The 19,748-nt window shown below is 44.6% G+C and overlaps 1 protein-coding gene across 22 annotated transcripts in view; it reads left to right on the top strand.

Moving 5' to 3' along the window:
- The window catches only part of ARPP21 (cAMP regulated phosphoprotein 21), a 164,240-nt gene that overhangs the window by 93,499 nt on the left and 50,993 nt on the right, over positions 1-19,748 (top strand). For all 22 annotated transcript variants that reach the window (XM_027523893.1, XM_027523909.1, XM_027523899.1 and 19 more), the window contains 5 exons: positions 2,717-2,950; positions 10,621-10,802; positions 11,758-11,853; positions 12,949-13,194; positions 16,787-16,913. In XM_027523893.1, coding sequence (XP_027379694.1) covers positions 2,717-2,950; positions 10,621-10,802; positions 11,758-11,853; positions 12,949-13,194; positions 16,787-16,913 — 885 coding nt within the window. The remainder of the gene's footprint in view (positions 1-2,716; positions 2,951-10,620; positions 10,803-11,757; positions 11,854-12,948; positions 13,195-16,786; positions 16,914-19,748) is intronic.

Genomic DNA, 19,748 nt, shown 5'->3' with positions numbered 1-19,748 from the left:
CCCAGTTTTTCTCACTGTCTAACCCATCTGCCTGGACGCAGGCTGAATCAATTGTGTGTGACCTTCAATGCCTGGAGGCAGAAAGTGTTCCTGTATTATTACTGCTGTTGTTGTTGTTGACTCTTAAGTGTCAGACTTGGACTGTAGCCTCACATCATAGACACAAGTCCACAGACACACACTACAGCTTGCAGTGAGCAGCGACTTCAGGATCAGGCATGTTAGCCGTGTGTTCCCACAGCTACCCTTACCATTCCCACATTTTCCTTTAGATCCTTTCTTTTTCTGCCTATATGTTTTTTAAACTAATTTTTATTGGAGTATATTACTTGACCATGTGTTCGTTTCTACTGTACAGAGAACAGAATCAGCCATACATGTATATATATCCCCTCTCTTTTGGATTCCCTTTCCATTTAGATCACCACAGAGCATTGATTAGAGCTCCTTGTAGATTCCCAATTAGTTATCTGTTCCATGCATAGTATCGGTAGTGCACATACTTCAGTCTCAGTGTCCCGATTCATCCCTCCTCCTTTGCACCCATATATTATTCAGAGCCGTATCACCATTAGTTAGAGGGACCATCTTGAATTCACCTGCAACTTGATCATTCTGAATAATCAAAAAAGCACTAGAGATTCCCACCGAGAACCCTGGTGTCGGTCAGTACTGGGTCATGGTCAAATCTAGATCAGTCTGCCTAGACCACATCCCAGCTGGGTCATTATCTGGCTGTATGAGTTGGCTTGAGTTAGCTGCCTTCTCTGTTCTTCCATTTCCCTCCCTGTGTGCGCAGTCATAGTCCTTCAAATTACAGGTTTTATCAAGATGTTCACACATACTACGCACCCAGTAAATATCACTATCCTTCTAATTCAGGATAACTTGACTTTTATTTTTATATACTCTTATGTGTCCCTTGAAAGAGTCAATGAGAAAATAATTTAATTACACTCCAACATTGATAATACTCTACTTTGAAGGACAAGAAATGGTCTCTCTGAGAAGGAATGCGGCAACATAGTCATGACTATTTTTGCCCAATTCTGAATGTGTTCAATTCAGATAACTTAGTTTAAGATTTTAAGCCACTCTACCATGTTTGATTCGAATTTGAAAATAAATTCACACCTTGTATTCAAAAATAAAAACAAAAATATTACCGCACTCTCTAGTGGTCCCTTTTCTCTGCAGTCACATTATATTCCTCTCACTTATTTTAAACGTTCTCCAGTTTAAGGGCATGTTTTAGAATCCTCAAAACAATCTTAAATATTCTTTATATATATATTAACCTCTAGTGACACAGAACAATGAATTTTTAATGATATAAATCAATAGTGTGGGCTAATAGATTTTAAAGTTTCTTATACTCCACTCTTACAAGCCGTGATGTCACTCAATCCATTAGTCTGAATCCACAGATGTAGAAATTTGGCTTGGTGCAGTTTCTCTCTGAGGCTCTGATTTAATATTCAGGGCCCCAAAACAATCACGGTCAAGGGCGCTGGAGCTGCCTGGCTCTGGTTGTTGGTGTCTCATGGACTTGGAATGTAGCTTTTCTTGTCCACATTGGAGGGAAAGGGAGATGATTAGCATTTAATTCCATCTCGGTGACTTCTGTACACTGACCCAGTTACCTGCGTATGTGAAAAATCGTCAGTCCACAAGTCCCCGCCGTGGTCTTGTGTCATCTGAAGAATAATCAGTCATTATCATAATGGCCAAGACCTCCTTGATTTACCACTTGATCATATTAATAATGTGAATATGAAAGATCTGGTGCAGATCTTAAGTACTTCCTAGATCTTAATTAAAAGGAATGAGCCAGTTCTTCTCACATTTGAAGGAAAAGATCACTTCTGATTATGACCTTTTCAAAATTCAGGTTTATGGATGTTGAAGAACCAGTACTTTAGAACCATCTACATGACCGTGGACTCCTCCTTAAACTGCAGTCATTTTAACCTCCGTCCCAGTCATTTTAACTTTTATATATTTATTTATTTGGCTTCAGTGGACAGGAATTTGAGCAAAGTCTGGGAGACAGTGGAGGACAGAGGAGCCTGGCATGCTGTAGTCCATGGGGTTACAAAGAGTCAGACACCAGACAGGACTTAGTGACTGAATAACAACATTTATTTGGCTTCATCGGGTCTTAGTTAACAGCATGTAGGATCTTCTTTGAATCAGGAGAGATGTTTCATTACAGTGCATGGACTCTCTAGTAGTGGTATGTGAGCTTATTTGCTGCACATCATGTGAGATCTCTGTTCCCCCAACAGGGATGGAACCCATGTCCCCTGCATTGCAAGGTGGATTCTTAACCACTGGACCACCAGGGAAGTCCCCAGTTATTTTAGTGTTGTACTCAAGCTCAGTGAGACCTTTCCACATCATTCTTTACTTGAGGAGACAGGAATTTTCAGGCACTGAGTTCCGAGCTTTATGGTACCGTTTACCAGCTCATCACCCTAGCAGTGTGCGAGATGCCAGGAACTGAGGGCTCATTCTTCATCTCTCTTTTCCTGGGAATCTGATACATCTGAAAAATATGTGACAAATATTTCAATAAAATGTGGGAGAGGCATTAGTTAGTCTCATACTGCAGCAGACACCTCAGATTCTTTAGTGATGGACTGTTCACAGTAAGGAGTGGTTTCTCTCCCCTTCTCCATGTGGAATGACTCATTGATATATGTCTCTCTGGTAGGTTCCGAGTCCTCCAGCAGTGCAGGCTCCTCAGGATCGCTGTCACGCACGTATCCGCCTCTCCAGAGCACTCCGCTGGTCTCGGGCATGGCAGCCACTTCTCCTGGCTGTGTGACCTACCCAGAGAATGGGATGGGGGGCCAGGTCGCTCCCAGCAGCACCAGCTACATCCTTCTTCCGCTCGAAGCTGCCACAGGCATCCCACCCGGAAGCATCCTCCTTAATCCACACACAGGTTTGTTCATCACCTCTCTTTGACTGAGACACAAGATCAGAGGTCTTGAATTTGAATTTGAGCTTTTGAATTTTCTATCCAGTGGTCTGAAAATTCCTGGGGCCTAAATGGTGGTGGAGGGTCTTGTTTTAGGAAGAGCAGATCTATAGAGAGCTGGAATCTGTATCTCAGTATCAATATCAATATTAATGTGGAAATCAAAATACAGATACTTTCCAGATATATATTTTTCTCTCTGGTCTCTCTTCCCTGGGCATGGTCTCCCTCATGTATTCCTGGGAGCTAAGATCAGAAACTGTTGAGTGATAAACTGTGAGGTACTCATTGAAAATGGATATTTCTCAGGCTAAATCCATGGTTAGCTTGTTGTTGTTCAAAGTGTTTTCACATCCCAGATAATTTCAGGAACTTGAGATCTCAGTTGGACACAGAGCAGATTCTTCATTACATAAACTGTCTTCTCATCTGGTAACCCCACACGTATCCCACTGGGAAATAAGGGACAGCAGTGGCAAGGGAATACAGAGGACAGGGTCTTATGTATTTCGGGAATTTTAGGGTTAGGCTGGTTTTGGTGGGATTTGGAAAATTGCTCATTTCATGACTATTGTTTCTTTCATGATGAATGGGCATTGTTGGCTTTTGTTTTTTACTTATTTAAAATCGAAGTATAGTTCTATAACACTGTATAAGTTACAGGTGCGAAATACAGTGCTTTACAATTTTTAAAGTTTATACTCCATTTATAGTTATTGTAAAACACTGGCTATATTCCCCATGTTGTACAATGTATCCTTGTGGTTTGTTCACCTAATAGTTTGTACATCTTAAATTGCTTAGTACTTATTTAATTTCTCTAGTGGTCAGTTAACTTGCACAATAACTTCAGAGGACCCAGAGCACTGGGCAGATAGACTAATGAACACCTGCTCTGTGAGGGATATTTCTCAACCTGAGGCAGTTTTCGCATGCATCCAAGACCATTTGGCAATATCTGCAGATATTTTGATTATCATGACCTGGGGAGGAGGGGCTCCTACTGGCATCTAAGGAGAGAGACCAGAGATGCTACTACACATCTCCAAATGCACAGGACAGCCCCTGACACCAGAAGATTATCCATCCCCAAGATGTCAGTAGTGCCAGGGCTGGGGAACCCTGGGTTGGGAGGCTTGACATCAGTAAGTCATTTCTCTAGAAACCTTTGAAAGAGATGGAAAAAATTTTTGAGTTTTCTCAAAATTTATCTGTGGTTTGGTTTAGATTATTCCAGAGTATTTCTTTGATGAACTAAAATTTTAAATGCAGCGCTGGTTAAGAATCTCATAAAAGTGCTGTGACTCCATGTTTTCACATGTCTAGTAATTAGAAAATTCAGAGATGTGTAAGCATGATAGTAAAATACTTACTTGAATAATTGCGACATTTTCATGAAAGCATATGGCACATTCTCAAGGCACGGTGTGTGACTGAGACATTTTGAAAATGCCATAAACTTGAGGGGAAAGAAGGCGTAATCATTTTATTGAAAACCATTTGAAAGCTTTCAGATTAGATACTTGTAAGGAGGATATTAGATTGCTTTTATTTTATCTGGATCATTGTAAGCACTATAAAGGAAATGAAAAGAAAACCAAGATCATATCCATTACTCTGGGCATAGATCAAAGTGTGATCCGATGCTGTCAGCTTAAATTCTTTCACTTTTAATTGAGATAGGGAGGGTTTGTAGACAAGAGTATCCACTAGGCGTAGTTTTGAGTGGTATGTTTTAACCAGAATTTCAGAGTGTTTCCAAAAAGCTCAACAGAGTATTTTTTAGGGGACAATGATTTGTAATGATAGCGTGGATGTGCATGTGTATGTGTATATTATCATCTATAATCTTGTTTATAGAAAAGGGAAGACAGTGCTTCCTGGTGCCAAGTCCCAATTTTTATACATTGGCATGAGTAATTTAGAGCTGTTATTGAAATATCTCTTTTGCAAAAGAGTCCTAACTAAAGAAAAGGATCTAATAACACTATTGAACAGAGTCTCCATTCATGACACTCTCCCTAGACCAGGAGGAAAATGTACTGAATTATTCTTGCCATGATGCGTGGTGAGATGTTAAGTTGTGATGTTTCTTTTTTTCCAGAATGTGTTTATTTTTGTCAATTAAAAATATGCACAAAATCCCCTCCTGGTTTGGTGGTTAGGACTTGGGCTTGCCATGGCCCCACACTGCATACCTGGCCAGGACACTAAGATCCTGCAAGCTACGTGATACAGCCAAAAAAGGGAAAGAAAAAAAAGTGTACATATATAGATATATATGTGTCATATATCATATTTATGTGTGTATATGTGTATTTCTGGTGTGTTGTATGTGAGTCTGTCTCAGGCTATTAATCTCTCTTTCTTTAAGATTTTTTTTGATACAGATCACTTTTAAAGTCTTTATTGAATGTTATAATATTGTTTCTGTGAGGCATGTGGGATCTGAGCTCCCCAATCAGGGACTGAACCCACAATCCCTGCATTGGAAGGCAACATTTTAATCACTGGACTGCCAGGGAAGTCCCTATCTAATCTCTTACATGATACTACTATTAAAACTGGAAAGTTGCCTCCTTTGGGCTGAAGTTCATCTTTCTCTGGCATTGCTGCCCCCTCCTAGAATCCACACCTCTTACCCTTTCTTAACCCTTTCCTAACTACCTATCTGCCAATACGTGATAGAAACGCAACCCAGAGCCTGTGACTACTTTGCTTCTTGTGTAAATTGCTTCAGGGTCCATTTCCCAGTTACCAGCACATTCCTGAGCTTGCGGGGAGGAGCCACACTTGGTTATATTTTTTGCCTCCCTGGAGTGGATGATGAAGTAGCCTGAGGCACTGTGCTCAGATGTAGGTCCTCAACAATTACATATTTTTGAAACAGTGTCTACTATTCATCATCCCTGCTGATGTGGAGAGTAGAGCAGTTTTTCATCCAGTGTCATAGATCTGAGAATGTGCCTCATGTGTAAAATGATGATGGATAAAATATCTGTCTTAAGCAGGAAGAAGACAAGCAATGATTTGAAATTCTAAGGTGCCTGTCCATCATTTGTCTGCTAACTGAAACAAAAATGAAACTTCCTTTGTCGGCACAACAGACCGGGCTTTTACTTGACACTGAATATTTGGCAACTGAAACCAACCCATCCATATACATTCTTGTGGTTCCCCAGATACAACCAGGACTTTTTACTTTGTCTGGCTTTAGACTCAGCTCCCACTTGGTCCATTTCTAACTCTGGACCTGCGTTGACCGCTGTTTCTTTGCTTTGTGTGCATCTGGATGAAGGAATCAGAGGCTCTTTGCTCGAGAGTTATCTCTGGACCATGCCTTCATCCTTGCCAGGCAAGCCTGGGTTTGACTCTTAGATGCACCTTCCTCCAGCTGTCTTAGACTCAGCGTCCTTCGGGAAATTTCTAGCCGAAGGCTCATCTTTGGCAGTTTTCTGTCAACGTGGTGCTATCCAGAGATGTCAACAGGCATTGGCATCCCTCACGCCCTTGTTAGTGTCTGGGTATGTTGTTTTGCCACTTTGCTCTGCTTTTGTCTGGCTAAAAGTTCAGGAGCGTGAGATGCAAGAATGCACCATCTGCAAGGACTTTGAGCTGCCTTTGAGGGCTGGTTAGTTCCGAATGCTCCTCGTGGGCTTCCATAATGCTCTGTGTTTTGTTTTTCACAGGACGTCTAGAATCAATTTATCTGAACTGCTCCTGCCTTGAGCTTGAATGCGCCATGAATTTTTTTGTGTGCTGTCTAAAAACATGTCTTTGCAAGACCTGAAGTAATCTTTGCTTATCCATAACCATCAGCTTCTTTGTCATTTGACTGCTCACTTTTTAAGAACTAGGAAGGAAAACATTTTTCCCAACATACCCTCCCTTTCTTTATAAATAAATACCCTTCTGCCAGGTACATAGTGGCCATGCTTTAGTATGGGAAACCAAGAGCTTATAATTACTTTCTTTTTAGTGTGAACTGCCCCTGGATTCATTTCCTTGTTACCAGCCCATTTGTAAGCCCTTTCTGAGGAGAGGTCCTACTGAGTTTTTTGTTTTTGTTTTGCATCCCTGGATAACAGAGCCTCGGTCCCATGCAGGGGCTCAGTCATTATCCATTAGTAACATAATGTCGGCTGCACATTACACATGTCGATGTGAAGAGCGGAGACGTTTTTCACCGCAAGGCACGTGTTTGAGAGTGGTGGGTGCTCTGCATTCAAACCCGGGCTCGGCTCATAGCCCTGGCTTACTGCTGTCACTACGCCCTCTCTACCTGCCAGGACCCGTGCCAGGCCTGCTGGGCACGCTTCTGCAATTCTGACGTGAAAGCCTCTGCTAAGTGGGATAGTCCTAGAGCTCGTGAGCCTTTCTCCTCTGGTTTTCAGCTGCTGTCATTCAAACTAGCTGTCTGTACTCAGTCGTAATTGCACCTGGATTGGTGAATAGGTAGAAAACAGAGAGGCCATCAGAGCCTGATTTGAAAACCAAGAGTCACCTCCCGGCCCTCGTAGGAAATTGTTTTTGGTCTCTTCCCTGGCATCTGTCTTGACTCTTTTTATTTTCCTCAGTTCTCTCCATTGTTCCTTGGTGAGCATAAAAAGCAATCTTTTATACTATGTTCTCTTTCCAGAAGAGCCTGTCCCCTCTCCCTACCCAAGTGAATTCTTCCCATGGATTGTAGCACGCCAGGCTCCTCTGTCTATGGGATTCTCCAGGCACGAATAATGGAGTGGGTTGCCATTTCCTTCTCCCTAAGTATGGTCAATTTTTCACACTTCCTTTTTTCTCACTGGGGTAAATCAAAAGTCTCAGAAATAGTGGGACTTCTCTGGTCCAATAATTAAGACTCTACGTTTCCAATGAAGGGGGCAGGGTTTGATCCCTGGTCAGGAAACTAACATCCCACATGCCACATGGTGTGACCAAAAATCCACAAATAGCAGTTTAAAAAAAAATCCAATTTAAGAAAAAGTCATAGAAATAGTAAAGTTCATTTTCTTTTTGTTTTCCATCTTTGCATGTTTGTGTTTATGTGTGTGTGTGAGCATAGAGTAAGGCTGACTTGAAAGTGATTTCATATGTAGTTGCTATTTTTTTTTTTTTTAATGTTAAGAACCTAAAATGTTCCTCTTACCTAGTAAGATACAAAATAGGAGGAGAGAACAAAGGATTAGAACCCCAAATGGGCCAGTAGATTTTTGTAAACTGAGCTATTTTTTTCATTCTTTCTTGAATTGTTGGGTTTTACAGGCAAAAATGGGTTGCAGATTTTTTTTTAATTCAGAAGAGTTATTTTGGAAAAAAGAACAATAAGACAATAAAACATAGCTAAAATTAAATAACAATGATAGAGAAACAAGTGCTTATGGAGAACATTTTTTAAAAACCCTCTAAATTTAGTCATTGTTCTGTGACTACAATTCTAGCACATTTGCTTTTCTATCACAGCATGTTGTGATTAATTATGAAACTGTTGTTAGAACTTCTGTGATTCTGGCAGGTATGTTCATGAATATGCAGCATATAAAGTTACTTGTTGGATACACACACACACACACATTGAGGGCAGTGCTGAAAATTTGGGAAATGCTAAAGCTTTCATGTCAGTTCCTAATCTTTTTAAAGGAAGGTGTTTTTTTCCAGAGCCATCCGTGTTTATTTGTTCACTTTTAAAAATTTATTTTTAATTGGAGGATGGTTGCTTTACAATGTTGTGTAGGTTTCTGCCTTATAACAGTGTGAATCAGCCATAAATATACATATACTCCTTCAGCCTCCCTCCCACCACCCCCATGCTACCCTCCAGGTCATCACAGAGCACGGGCTTGAGCTCCCTGTGTCATATGGCAGCTTCCCACCAGCCATCTGTTCTACACATGGTAATGCACATGTTTCAGTGCTACTCTGTCAGTTCATCCCACCCTGTCCTTTCCCTGCTGTGTCCGTAAGTCTGCTCTCCACATCTGCATCTCTGTTCCCTGCCCTGCACATAGTTTCATCAGTATTTAAAGGAAGGTGGTTTTTTTTGTTTTCTTTGGCTACACCATGCAGTATTTGGAATCTTAGTTGCCCGACCTGGGATCAGTCCTGAACCTGTGTGCTCTGCAGTGGAAGCACAGAGTCCTAACCATTGGGCGGCCAGGGAAGTCCCATGTCAGCTCCTAAATGAGTTGAAATTAAGTCCGTTGCTCTTTACCTGTAGGCACCTTGCCCATCTCTTCACCCATATTCTGGGTCTTCTTTTTCTACCAATCCTGAGGGTGATTCCACCTTGAAACATGACCCACACCTCTCCTAACTTCTCACGTGTTAATGAACAGTTTTCAGTTATGGTTGGATTTTTTTTTTTCATGGAACCTCATTCATTGTCCCATGTATTCATCATGCAAACTTGGGTAATTCACCAAAGTTGTTTGGTGTGATGGGAGGTGAATGGACCAGAGTCATTGCTTGTCTCACTTACTGCTTCATTTATTTCTGAATAAGTTGCTTGGGCCCTCCGAACCCTGATTATCTTGTCTCTAAAAGTGCAATGAGGGACTTCCCTGGAGGTTAAGTTGTTAGAACTCCCACTGCAGGGGGCACAGGTTCGATCCCTGGTCAGGGAACTAAGATCCCACAAGCCACGTGGCATGGCCAAATGAATAAAAAATAATAGAGTGGAATGAGATTGCACATCTGTGGGATTCTTGGAAGAGAAGACCCTGGGTGTGAGATGCTTGTTGCTGCACCTGCCATATTGGAAACCCATTTCTTCTCTCCCTCACCTCCCTTTTCCTCTTATCCCCTCTCTTTCATTTGCTTCTCCTTACCCTTCTCCTTTCAGCCCCTCATTCCTGTAACCTTCCTAGTGGCCCTGTCTTTCCTCTTCAGAAACACAACACAATGACACCTTTCTTCCTCGGAGGCCCAATGAGGTCCCAGTGATACTATTTTGTAAACTATAAAACACTCCTCAAATGGCAGGAGCAATAACAGTGAACCACGCCAGTATTTCACAGGACAAGACAATGTGTATTTGCTTCCCCGTGACCAGATGGTTCTGTGATGGATTTATTATGCACCGCCTTCAAAATCTCAGTCCCCTCCCCGGCCGCTGTCTACTTAGAGAAGTGAATGAATGCGTGTTGTATATTCCGGTTGTACATATATTTGTGGAACAGATAATGATTCTGAGTTGGTGAGCAGCCCAGTGGAAGCAAAGCAAACGTACTGGTAAATAATGAGTCACTGAATGCCGTGGAGCTGTCAATGCAAAACAGCCCTAATCTCAGTGTAAGTTACCTCGCTGGTGGCTGCGAGGTACAGGATAGCACACCCAGGGCTCCATGGGCCTCCTTCTCCGGGTGCTGCTACGCACAAGTACTCCTAGCTTTGGCGAATCACCCTGAAGGTGGTGGCTTTATTTGCAGTATCTTAAATTGTTCTGGGCTTATTATACCGTTATTTTGCTCAACCAGATGAGTCTTAAACTGTCAAGTCTTCGCCCTGGTGAAGGTTCTGGTATCCCGGGGTTCCACTGGCCCTTGTCTTCAGGTTCCATTTTGAACATCTCTCAGAGGGGTTCTTTGTGTCCAAAGAGGGCTTGAGAAGTTTTCCTTGACCAAGGTATGGTCCCATTGCAGGCCAGCCCTTCGTGAATCCTGATGGGACCCCCGCCATCTACAACCCCCCAGCCAGCCAGCAGCCCCTGCGTAGTGCAATGGTGGGGCAGGCCCAGCCACAGCCCCAGCAGCAGCCCTCCCCGCAGCCCCAACAGCAGGTCCAGCCAGCCCAGCCACAAATGGCCAGCCCCCTGGTCACTCAGGTAAGAGCTGGTGGGAAGACCTGGAGGGGAGGCGCACAGAGATGGAGGTCATGCCAGCCTCAGACATGTGATGTGTCAGGAAGGGGGCTATTTCCCATGGATACCACCCCTGTCCACTCAACTCCATCATAAAAGCTGGCCACTGATAGCCCTGGCTGATAGGCTAATGGGACTTCACCTGGATCCTTAAGTGTAGATAGATCTGAGCACCCACCCCATCCAGTGACTTGCATGCTGAGGCGTGGTGCTTGGAACAGGAATGACAAACGCTGCTTGTATGATCAAGGAGCCTGACTTGGGGATGGAACTCAACCCCATTCAGCCCGTTGTCATCATTCCCAATGCAGAGCAGTGCGCGTGTTTGCAAAGACACAATATGAAATGTCTTACCAACGGGAAGAACAGAAACCAGCTCATTCCAAGGTGGCCTGGCTGTTCACCTGCGCCTTGGACAGACGTAGGGCTCCCCTCCTGTTTTAGGGCAACACGTGGAAATGGCCACAGAAACCTGAGGTGTCCAGGGAAGTTGCCAAGGTGAACCTCAGTTTTCTTTTGTTTTTTTCTTGCTTCTTAGGAAAATTTTTCACCCTGGCAACTCTTAGCCTTTGGACTATATTTTTAGAGCCAGGGAATCTGACCACCAACAGCAACATGAAAAGTCTCACAGTATTTCTTAAAAAAACTAAATGAAATTCTTTAAATTCTGTAGTGCTTTACAGTTTTTCAGACATTTCACGCACATGATTTCTTATCTGGGCAGCAAGCCTTCCCCAAGGCTGGCTGGTGCCAGCCTGCCTGGCTCTGTCTTCCCATCAGTGGCTGGCCCCCTCTCCAGATGCACTGAACCAAGACTGCCTGTGCGGGATGGTGGTGTGCTTCAGAGGCAAGTGGGATTGCAACCCCCAGCACTCACCTGTTAACCTGATCAGCTTTCTCTTTCCTCCAATCTGTCCAGGGGCTGCAGGCTTCCTCCCAGTCCGTGCAATACCCAGCTGTGTCTTTTCCTCCCCAGCATCTCCTGCCTGTGTCGCCAACGCCGCAGTTCCCCCTGGTACTGTATCTTGTGGGGATGATGTTTCTCCTGGGAGAGCGTGTTCTCTGGTTTTACTATTGCTGGGTGGACTGATGCTGGGTGGGGGGCCCTGAGCTGACTGTCAGCGGGAACGTAGTGTGTGAATGTCTCATTCCAGAACATTGCCACTCCTCTCCAGAAAGAATGCTTTCCTTTCTGTCATCTGTCCTATGTTTAATGCTCCTGCAGTCTGATACCCTTTTTAAGAGTTTACCAGCTTGGGACTTTTCCTGGTAGTCTAGCATTTAAGACCTCTGTGCTTCCCCTGCAGGGGTCAGGGTTTCCATCCCTGGTCGAGGAACTAAGATCCCATGTGCCATGATGCACGGCCAAAAAAATATAAAAAGGCATGTACAAGCTAAGCAGGAATTGGATGTCCTCTGAGTTAGAAGTCAGGGGGAGAGAGACACATGAGTTTGGTGTGAGGGTTCGCAAATAACTTAAAGTCAGTATCTAGATGGTAACTGACATCACCTGCTGCTCCTGATAGAGATGTTCCCCTAGTATCCCAGTCCTCCAGAGCCCTCTCATTTCCCCTCAATGTACTAGGTCCTTTTGGACAATGAGAGTGAGCATTCTCTCTTAACTTTAGGCCAGGCAGTGAATAAATACTCCTTTACAAGTGGAATTCCACCCAGCCTGCTGATGACTCTAGCCCTGGTTCCATTTTTGCAGCAGCCAAGGGCAGTACAAGTCCCTCTTGTTTCTCTCCAGTAGGCAGAGCCTGTGGGCTATTGTTGGTAGACCAGATGACCCTCTAGGATAGACCACCAAGTCCTTTTCATTCTACTGTTATTCTGAGGATCTTGAGCCCACAGTGAAAAAATAATCATTTGTTTCCATTGAAAGAAAGAAATACAGGTCAACCTATTGACCATCTCTGAGTTTAAAATCTATTTTCCCTTGTTACGTTCTCTTGTTTTGGACAGAGAGTTCCTTTCATTTATTTTTTCCCAAATCGTGCCCCCTCTGTCTCTGGTAAGGACAAGCCTGTGTCCTGCGTCTGCTTCTGTGTGCCCCTGCCATTCCTCAGCCAGCCTTGCTGATGTCCTGGTTTCTCTCGATGGCTTGCAGAGAGAGGATGTGGCCACGCAGTTCGGCCAGATGACCCTGAGCCGGCAGTCCTCCGGGGAGACTCCTGAGCCCCCTGCCGGTCCCGTCTACCCGCCGTCCCTCCTGCCTCAGCCCACCCAGCAGCCAAGCTACGTCATTGCTTCCACGGGTCAGCAGCTTCCCACAGGGAGCTTCTCTGGCTCCCAGCAAGTCCTCCAACCCCCTGCCTCGCCACAGGGATTCGTGCATCAGCCTCCACCCACACAGGTGAGTGGGACCCAGAGCTGGTAGAGCCAGAACACCTTGAGCTCGGTTTCCATGTAGAATATCGCCAACTCTTCCCACCTCGGGCTTCTGGGGCATACTGATACTCCCAGCCTACAGGTCCTGGTCTGTCCTGTCCACCAGCTGTGCTTATGGGGCTCAGAAAGGAAGTTGGGTGAAGCGGACCTGTGTCCCCAGGACCAGAGGGAATGGCCCACTGTCTAGGCCGCTGGTGCAGAGGCCATGGCAGAGCATCACCTCCTGCAGGATGAGGCTCACTATGGTGATGGCTCCGGGCAGGAAAGCCCTGGGGAAGGAAGTAGGGAAGTCAGCCCCTGGGGGCCTTGCATCTCTCCTGCTGCTGCTCTGGAGACATGTTTCCTTTCTTATCCATTCATAAGCATCTTTCTGGAGCTAATCGGGGGCTCCTCTCAGAATATAAAGGAGGAAGCTAAGCCCCCTCCACTGTACTCTCCTCTCCCCTGGGGGCTACGGCCTCCCACACCCACCCACAGGTAGCCATTAATCATATTTAATTGACTTGAGCATGTAAGACACCACAGATCACTGATTTTTACTGTCTTCTCAAAGACTGATTATGTGTTACTCTTTACCACCAAACATCTCTGGGGCTCTCCTGGGCATCCCTTGCTGAATATTGCAAGTGATTACTGTCAAGATGTAAAATGCACTGAGGCGTTTTCTGGTCCATTTTCAAGGCATGCATAGCCCAAGCAAATTCCATGCTAATTATGAAATATCTCATTGGAGGAGCTGTTTCAAGTACAGTGTTACCTTTGTATCATGTGTGGCATTGCCTTAACATCTTGAATAAATTATTTGCTTTTGCAGCCATGCAGAATCCTCCGCCATGAAGTGATTTTCACCCAGTCATTCATTTTATCTTGAGTGATAATTATAGTCACCTCTAGCTGCCTTCTCTGCAATGTAGTGGTGTCACTGGTGGGGTTTAAAGTGAAAGTGGCTCAGTCGTGTCTGACTCTGTGACCCCATGGACTTTATAGTCCATGGAATTCTCCAGGCCAGAATAATGGAGTGGGTAGCCTTCCCCTTCTCCAGGGGATCTTCCCAACCCAGGGATCAAACCCCGGTCTCTCACCTTGCAGGTAGATTCCCAGCTGAGCCAACAGGGAATACTGGAGTATTCACCCGTAGTCTCCAGAATACTGGAGCCACCCAAGAATACTGGAGTGGGTAGCCTATCCCTTCTCCAGTGGATCTTCCTGACCTAGGAATCAAACCGGGGTCTCCTGCATTGCAGGCAGATTCTTTACCAACTGAGCTATCAGGGTCGGGTTTAAGGAGATGTGGAAAATCATTTTAAGTTACAGGAGAACAGGCCTCACTAATATATTAATGATTTTAAGAATATTTAATTATTGGGAAAGAGAAGACTTGACAGAATATTCAGTTGAAGCCTTTTTTTAAAAAAAGATGTACTTGCTTGATTGAAGGAATTCCAGTTTTAGTGAGCAAAGATACTAGAGCAAATATTAGAGCAAAGACAACCCAGAGCACTGGTGTATCTGCAATGGAAATGCTCTCATTCTCTCTTTAATAGATTTAAAAATAGAGAGAGGGAAGGGGGGAAAAACCAGAAAACACATGTTCATGACCAGTCTGAACATCTCTGAACTTCTTTGTAAAAGAACCACAGGTAAAGGTATAGGATATATCCCACAGTGATTTTCAAGTTATTAAACATTTTAAAACTCAATGACTCGATGATGTATAATAATGAAAAGAACATGCGGTATGGTCTGTGGGCATATATGAAAATATGCTCAATTTATGCAGAAAAATGAACCTGTTTAATAACTATAAAGGTCAGTTTTGTCTGACTTGCCATGAATACCCAACCCACCAGAAGAGTGAAGCAAATATGCATGGACAAGGCAAAGAGGGCAAGCCATAAAACTCTCCATGCTCAAGCAGGTGGCTCCTCACTTTATTCCAAACAGATAAACCTTGTAAGCTGTGAACTGGCATGCCTCTGCTTACATTTTAAAGAAGTTGATAGAAGAAAAGTCAGAGGCCTAGAAATAAAAGGTAATTGATTAATAAGAAAAGAGCCTTCATATAAATGACCTGAGACAGGCAAGAAATCTTTCCAGGTCAGTAGACATTTGATTTGAATCTTACTGGAAGTAATTAGAATATTTTCAGTCATTCCCAGTCAGGAGAAAGTGACAGAAGGTGACATAAACAATAATTTTGACCTATATCCCTTTCTAGACTGAATATTCTTTTTTAACCTATATTCCTTTTTAGATTGAATATTCTTTTTTTTTTTTTTTTTTTTTGGAGGGGAGATACTGGCTATGTGCCACTCTAATAAGTGCTCTGCTGGGCCTGCCCTTATTTCATGATTTCATCCTCTGATCCTTTTAGGCTGGAGATTAGATTTAATGACTTACTTGTGTTTCCATTAGAAAAACGATTCAAGTTAGATGATCGCGTTTACGTGAAGTGAAAATCACTGTCATGTCCGACTCTTTGCGACCCCATGGACTGTAGCCCACCAGGTTCCTTCGACCATGGAATTCTCCAGGCAAAAATACTGGAGTGGGTTGCCATTCCCTTCTCCAAGGGATCTTCCCAACCCAGGGATCGAACCCAGGTCTCTCACTGCAGGCAGATTCTTTACCAGCTGAGCCACCAGGGAAGCCCGATCACATTTAAAACTACCCTAAAAATGTTTTGTCATTGTTGACTGTTTCATTCACTCTTCTTGCATTTAAAAAAATACAAAATTCAGTGCTTTAAGACAACAGGCATTGTCTAGCTCACAGCCAGGTCAGCAATTTGTGGCGGAACTCCGTGGGGATGGCCCACCCCTTCACCACAAGGTGCTGTCCCAGGCAGCTTTACTGGAACTGGAAGGTTGCATGGGGCCTCACTCTTGAGTCAGAGCACTGGGATCTTGGCTGGGCAGCCTCTGGCCTCCACATGGCCTCTTTCTCCAGCTGGGCAGTCTGGACTTCTTCTCCTAGTGGCTAGGTTCTCTCCTGAAAGAGTGAAAGCTGCAAGTCTTCTTAAGGATCAGGCATACAAGCCTCAGAAATCATCATTCCTGTCTCATGGCATTGGTGACACATACATGGGCTTCCCTGGCGGCTCAGCCGGTAAAGAATCCACCTGCAATGCAGGAGACCCCGGTTAGATTTCTGAGTTGGGAAGATCCCCTGAAGAAGGGATTGCCTACCCACTCCAGCATTCTTGGGCTTCTCTGGTGGTTTAGATGGTAAAGAAGCCTCCTGCCATGCAGGAGATCTGAGTTTGATCCCTGGATTGGGACGATCCCCTGGAGAAGGGAACAGCTACCCAGTCCAGTATTCTGGCCTGGAGAATTCCATGGATAGAGGAGTCTGGCAAGCTACAGTCCATAGGCTCACAGAGTTGGACACAACTGAGCTACTTTCACTCACTCCATGCATATGCATGTAGGCAGGGTGGCCACCTTTACAATTTACTGTATTCACATTATGTCATAAGATGACAGTGTATTTTATGTGTAAAAACATTACTCCGTTTGCAGCCCTCATGTCCTGCCATTGTCCCCTTCCTTCCCCAGATGCCTGTGTATTATTATCCGTCTGGTCAGTACCCTACCTCAACCACGCAGCAGTACCGGCCCATGGCCTCGGTTCAGTTCAGTGCTCAGAGGGGCCAGCAGATACCGCCGACGGCGCAGCCAGCAGGTACTTGGAATCTGTTGCCCATTTCCTCCTCCAGATGAGTTATTTTGCACATACATCTCTCAGCTGTCCTCTTTGGATGAGCATCCAAGCTTCACAGTTCAAATCAGCTCATTTCCCTTCCCCGGGAAAGATAACGGAGCATTTGATTAACTCTGTGTGGATAAGTGACAGGTCCCACGAGGTGAAACTCACGTTACCCGGCCTCCCCAGCACGCATGCGAAACACGGTCTATATAACTGACTTGGGGACCCTCTTAGTTTCCTCTGAAAGCTGAGAGCCAACCACCTCCCCATCTTCCTAGTTCATACTCTCCCCCACCCGTCTTCCCCTGTTCCTAAGGCTAGGGGACCATGTTAGGATGTTTCTGTAGCACCATAAAAAAAGGCAGTGTCTTGAGAAGAAGGTCACTGACACCTCAGCCTGTGTCCCCATGGGACTCGGACCTGGGCTCACAGTCTGGAGGGCCATTCACCGCCTGCGGCAGCCGCTGTGCAGTGGGAAGGGGGGCCGAGGCACTGTCCGAGAGTGAGTAGCAGGTCTCACAGTGAACCGGTCTCTTTCCCTACTGTGTCACACTCCTGACGGGACGCCGCCACCCCAACGGCAGCAGGAAGCCGGCAGGCGCGAGGGACCTGCGGTGGGGCGCACGGGTGTCCCTCCCACTGCCCACACAGTAGGGGGGAGCCGCCGATGGTCCTGCTGAAGACCCCCTGGCCGGGGGCCCCTGCCTTCTGTGAGTAGGGCGGTACATTAGAGCATGTGTTCCCATCTGTCTTCCGACTTCCACACTGGATCTGTGTATGTGCCTCTGTAATGTGTGAGGCGTGGGGGTGGGAAATATACAGGAAAAACACAGCTTTTGTACATTGTAACCAAAAGCACCATCTTTTCCAAGGATGAGTGCAAATCCCCACCTGAAGAATACTCATGCTGGTGGGGCTGGCATTTTGTCAGTTGGGAGGGATCATTTATTAACTGTGTTGGGAGTGGCTGTCTGTTCTTTAGTTCATCTCAAGACCTACTTAACGTCTGTGGGAGAAGATAGGACGTGTATAGCAGGCAACCAGACTTTGCCTTGTTTTCAACACTGTGTCAGTTTCTGAAAGAATATATTTCGACCTCTGAATTGACACTTTCGCTGTAATGAGAGCACTAAAGGATTTCTAATTATTAGTTATTTTAAGATAGGTGTTTGGCCATATTTTCTGTCCTTGTTGGAAAATGTTATCTCTTTCAAGCTGGTGGTAACTGTGCTGTCAATTTAGATAACAGTCTCTAGTGTTGTTTGCATTCTGAACCGTCTTTTTTTTTTTCTTTTTTTTTTTTGTCTGCTCATGTTTATCAAAGAATTAATTTATAATCTAGCTCTTGGTCCAGAAACTAGAGCAGTTTCCTTTTTGGTTACTGATGCCCTTAAAAGAAGAAAGATGTCAATATCTAATTATAAGAAGTTTTAAAATTTTAGTTGAGTGCCACTGTTTGAGAGTTTTCTGAAGGATATGTTAGTCCTCTGTTGGCGTATAGTTCACATACAAGAATGCAGATCCAGGGCTGGAGCCAGTTGCACTGGCTCTGGGTCTGTGTGAGGGGCTGAATAAGTTGGATGAATGTATTAACTAGGTAACAGAATAAGATTTTTAGAACAAACTTCAGACTCCCCACAGCCTTCACTGATGCATGTCAGCACAAGGGAGAATCCATCTGGCCTTTGTTTCTTCTTTTTTAAACACTGTGGGAGAATTTGGGGATGCAGAAACCACTCTCCCCATCTCAGGGAGACCTAACTGGTAGCATTTATGACAACCCAGTGGGTCTGACATGTCCCATGGCTCCACGTCACTAGGGAACTGCCGCCCCAAGGCGAGATAATGACACGTAATTAGAAGAAGGCATTCTAAGTCAGATTCTTGCTCAAAATAGCAGCTGGTGCTTCAGGTGTCAAGGAAGTGAGTGGCAGTGTCTGTGGGGGGTGGGGAGATGAGAAACGCCAAAATGATACGTGCACGGCATCATCCTTGGAATTGATAACATAGTGTGCACATGCAGGCCCTAAGCTCCTAGTTCAGGGAGCACGACCCCTGACGTCAGGCCTAACATTCCCCAGCGTTTTCCACCTCTCCTGAATTTACTGAGTGTTTGGGAGGGCAGCTGGTCATCTCCCTGAGAATCACCTCTGCTAATAAAACCCAAGGAACACAGCTCAGCGATGGCTCCGTGATGGTAGAAGGGGCTCTGGGACCCTACAGCTGGGAAGCTTTTAGCCGAGCTTAGCGGCACCAACAGTGACTTCCGAAAGGGACATGGCGAGTTATTTGGGGTAGCCGCTGTGTCGGTGGACTCTCTTAGAGAGAGCCTCCTAAGCCTGCGTGTTAACCAATTTTTATCATAACAGCATAAATATACTTACTAGTTTTGCCTTTACTTCCTGGTGTGGATGATCCTATAGAAATTAACATGCTGGTAACTAAGCCAGCATGTTACCAAGGCAGATAACACATAACTAATTCTCTAAGTACACAAGTTGGCCTAACAGCAGAACAACTTGAAAACCTGGACTCTTGCCTCCCAACTCACGTGGGCTTCCATGTTATTTTGCAGAGCTGGTCAGGAACAAATGGCAGAGAGCAGCTGAGACATCTGCATAGGAATCACACATTGGGAAGGAAAAAAATAAGAGTTCCTTTTAGATCATGTCTCCAATTCCAAATTCCCTTTTTAGTTGACTTAAAAAGCAAAATATATGTATATATAGCTTCATTCTTGGTTCTCCAAGATCTTGGGCATGTCCTAAAAGCAACAAAAATGAGCTTATAAAGCCCCATATACCTTCCTAA

Source organism: Bos indicus x Bos taurus, chromosome 22, assembly GCF_003369695.1.
Source record: "Bos indicus x Bos taurus breed Angus x Brahman F1 hybrid chromosome 22, Bos_hybrid_MaternalHap_v2.0, whole genome shotgun sequence".
NCBI lineage: Eukaryota > Metazoa > Chordata > Mammalia > Artiodactyla > Bovidae > Bos > Bos indicus x Bos taurus.
The sequence above is the reverse complement of the archived record's forward strand: the minus strand, read 5'-3'. Positions and strand labels throughout refer to the sequence as shown.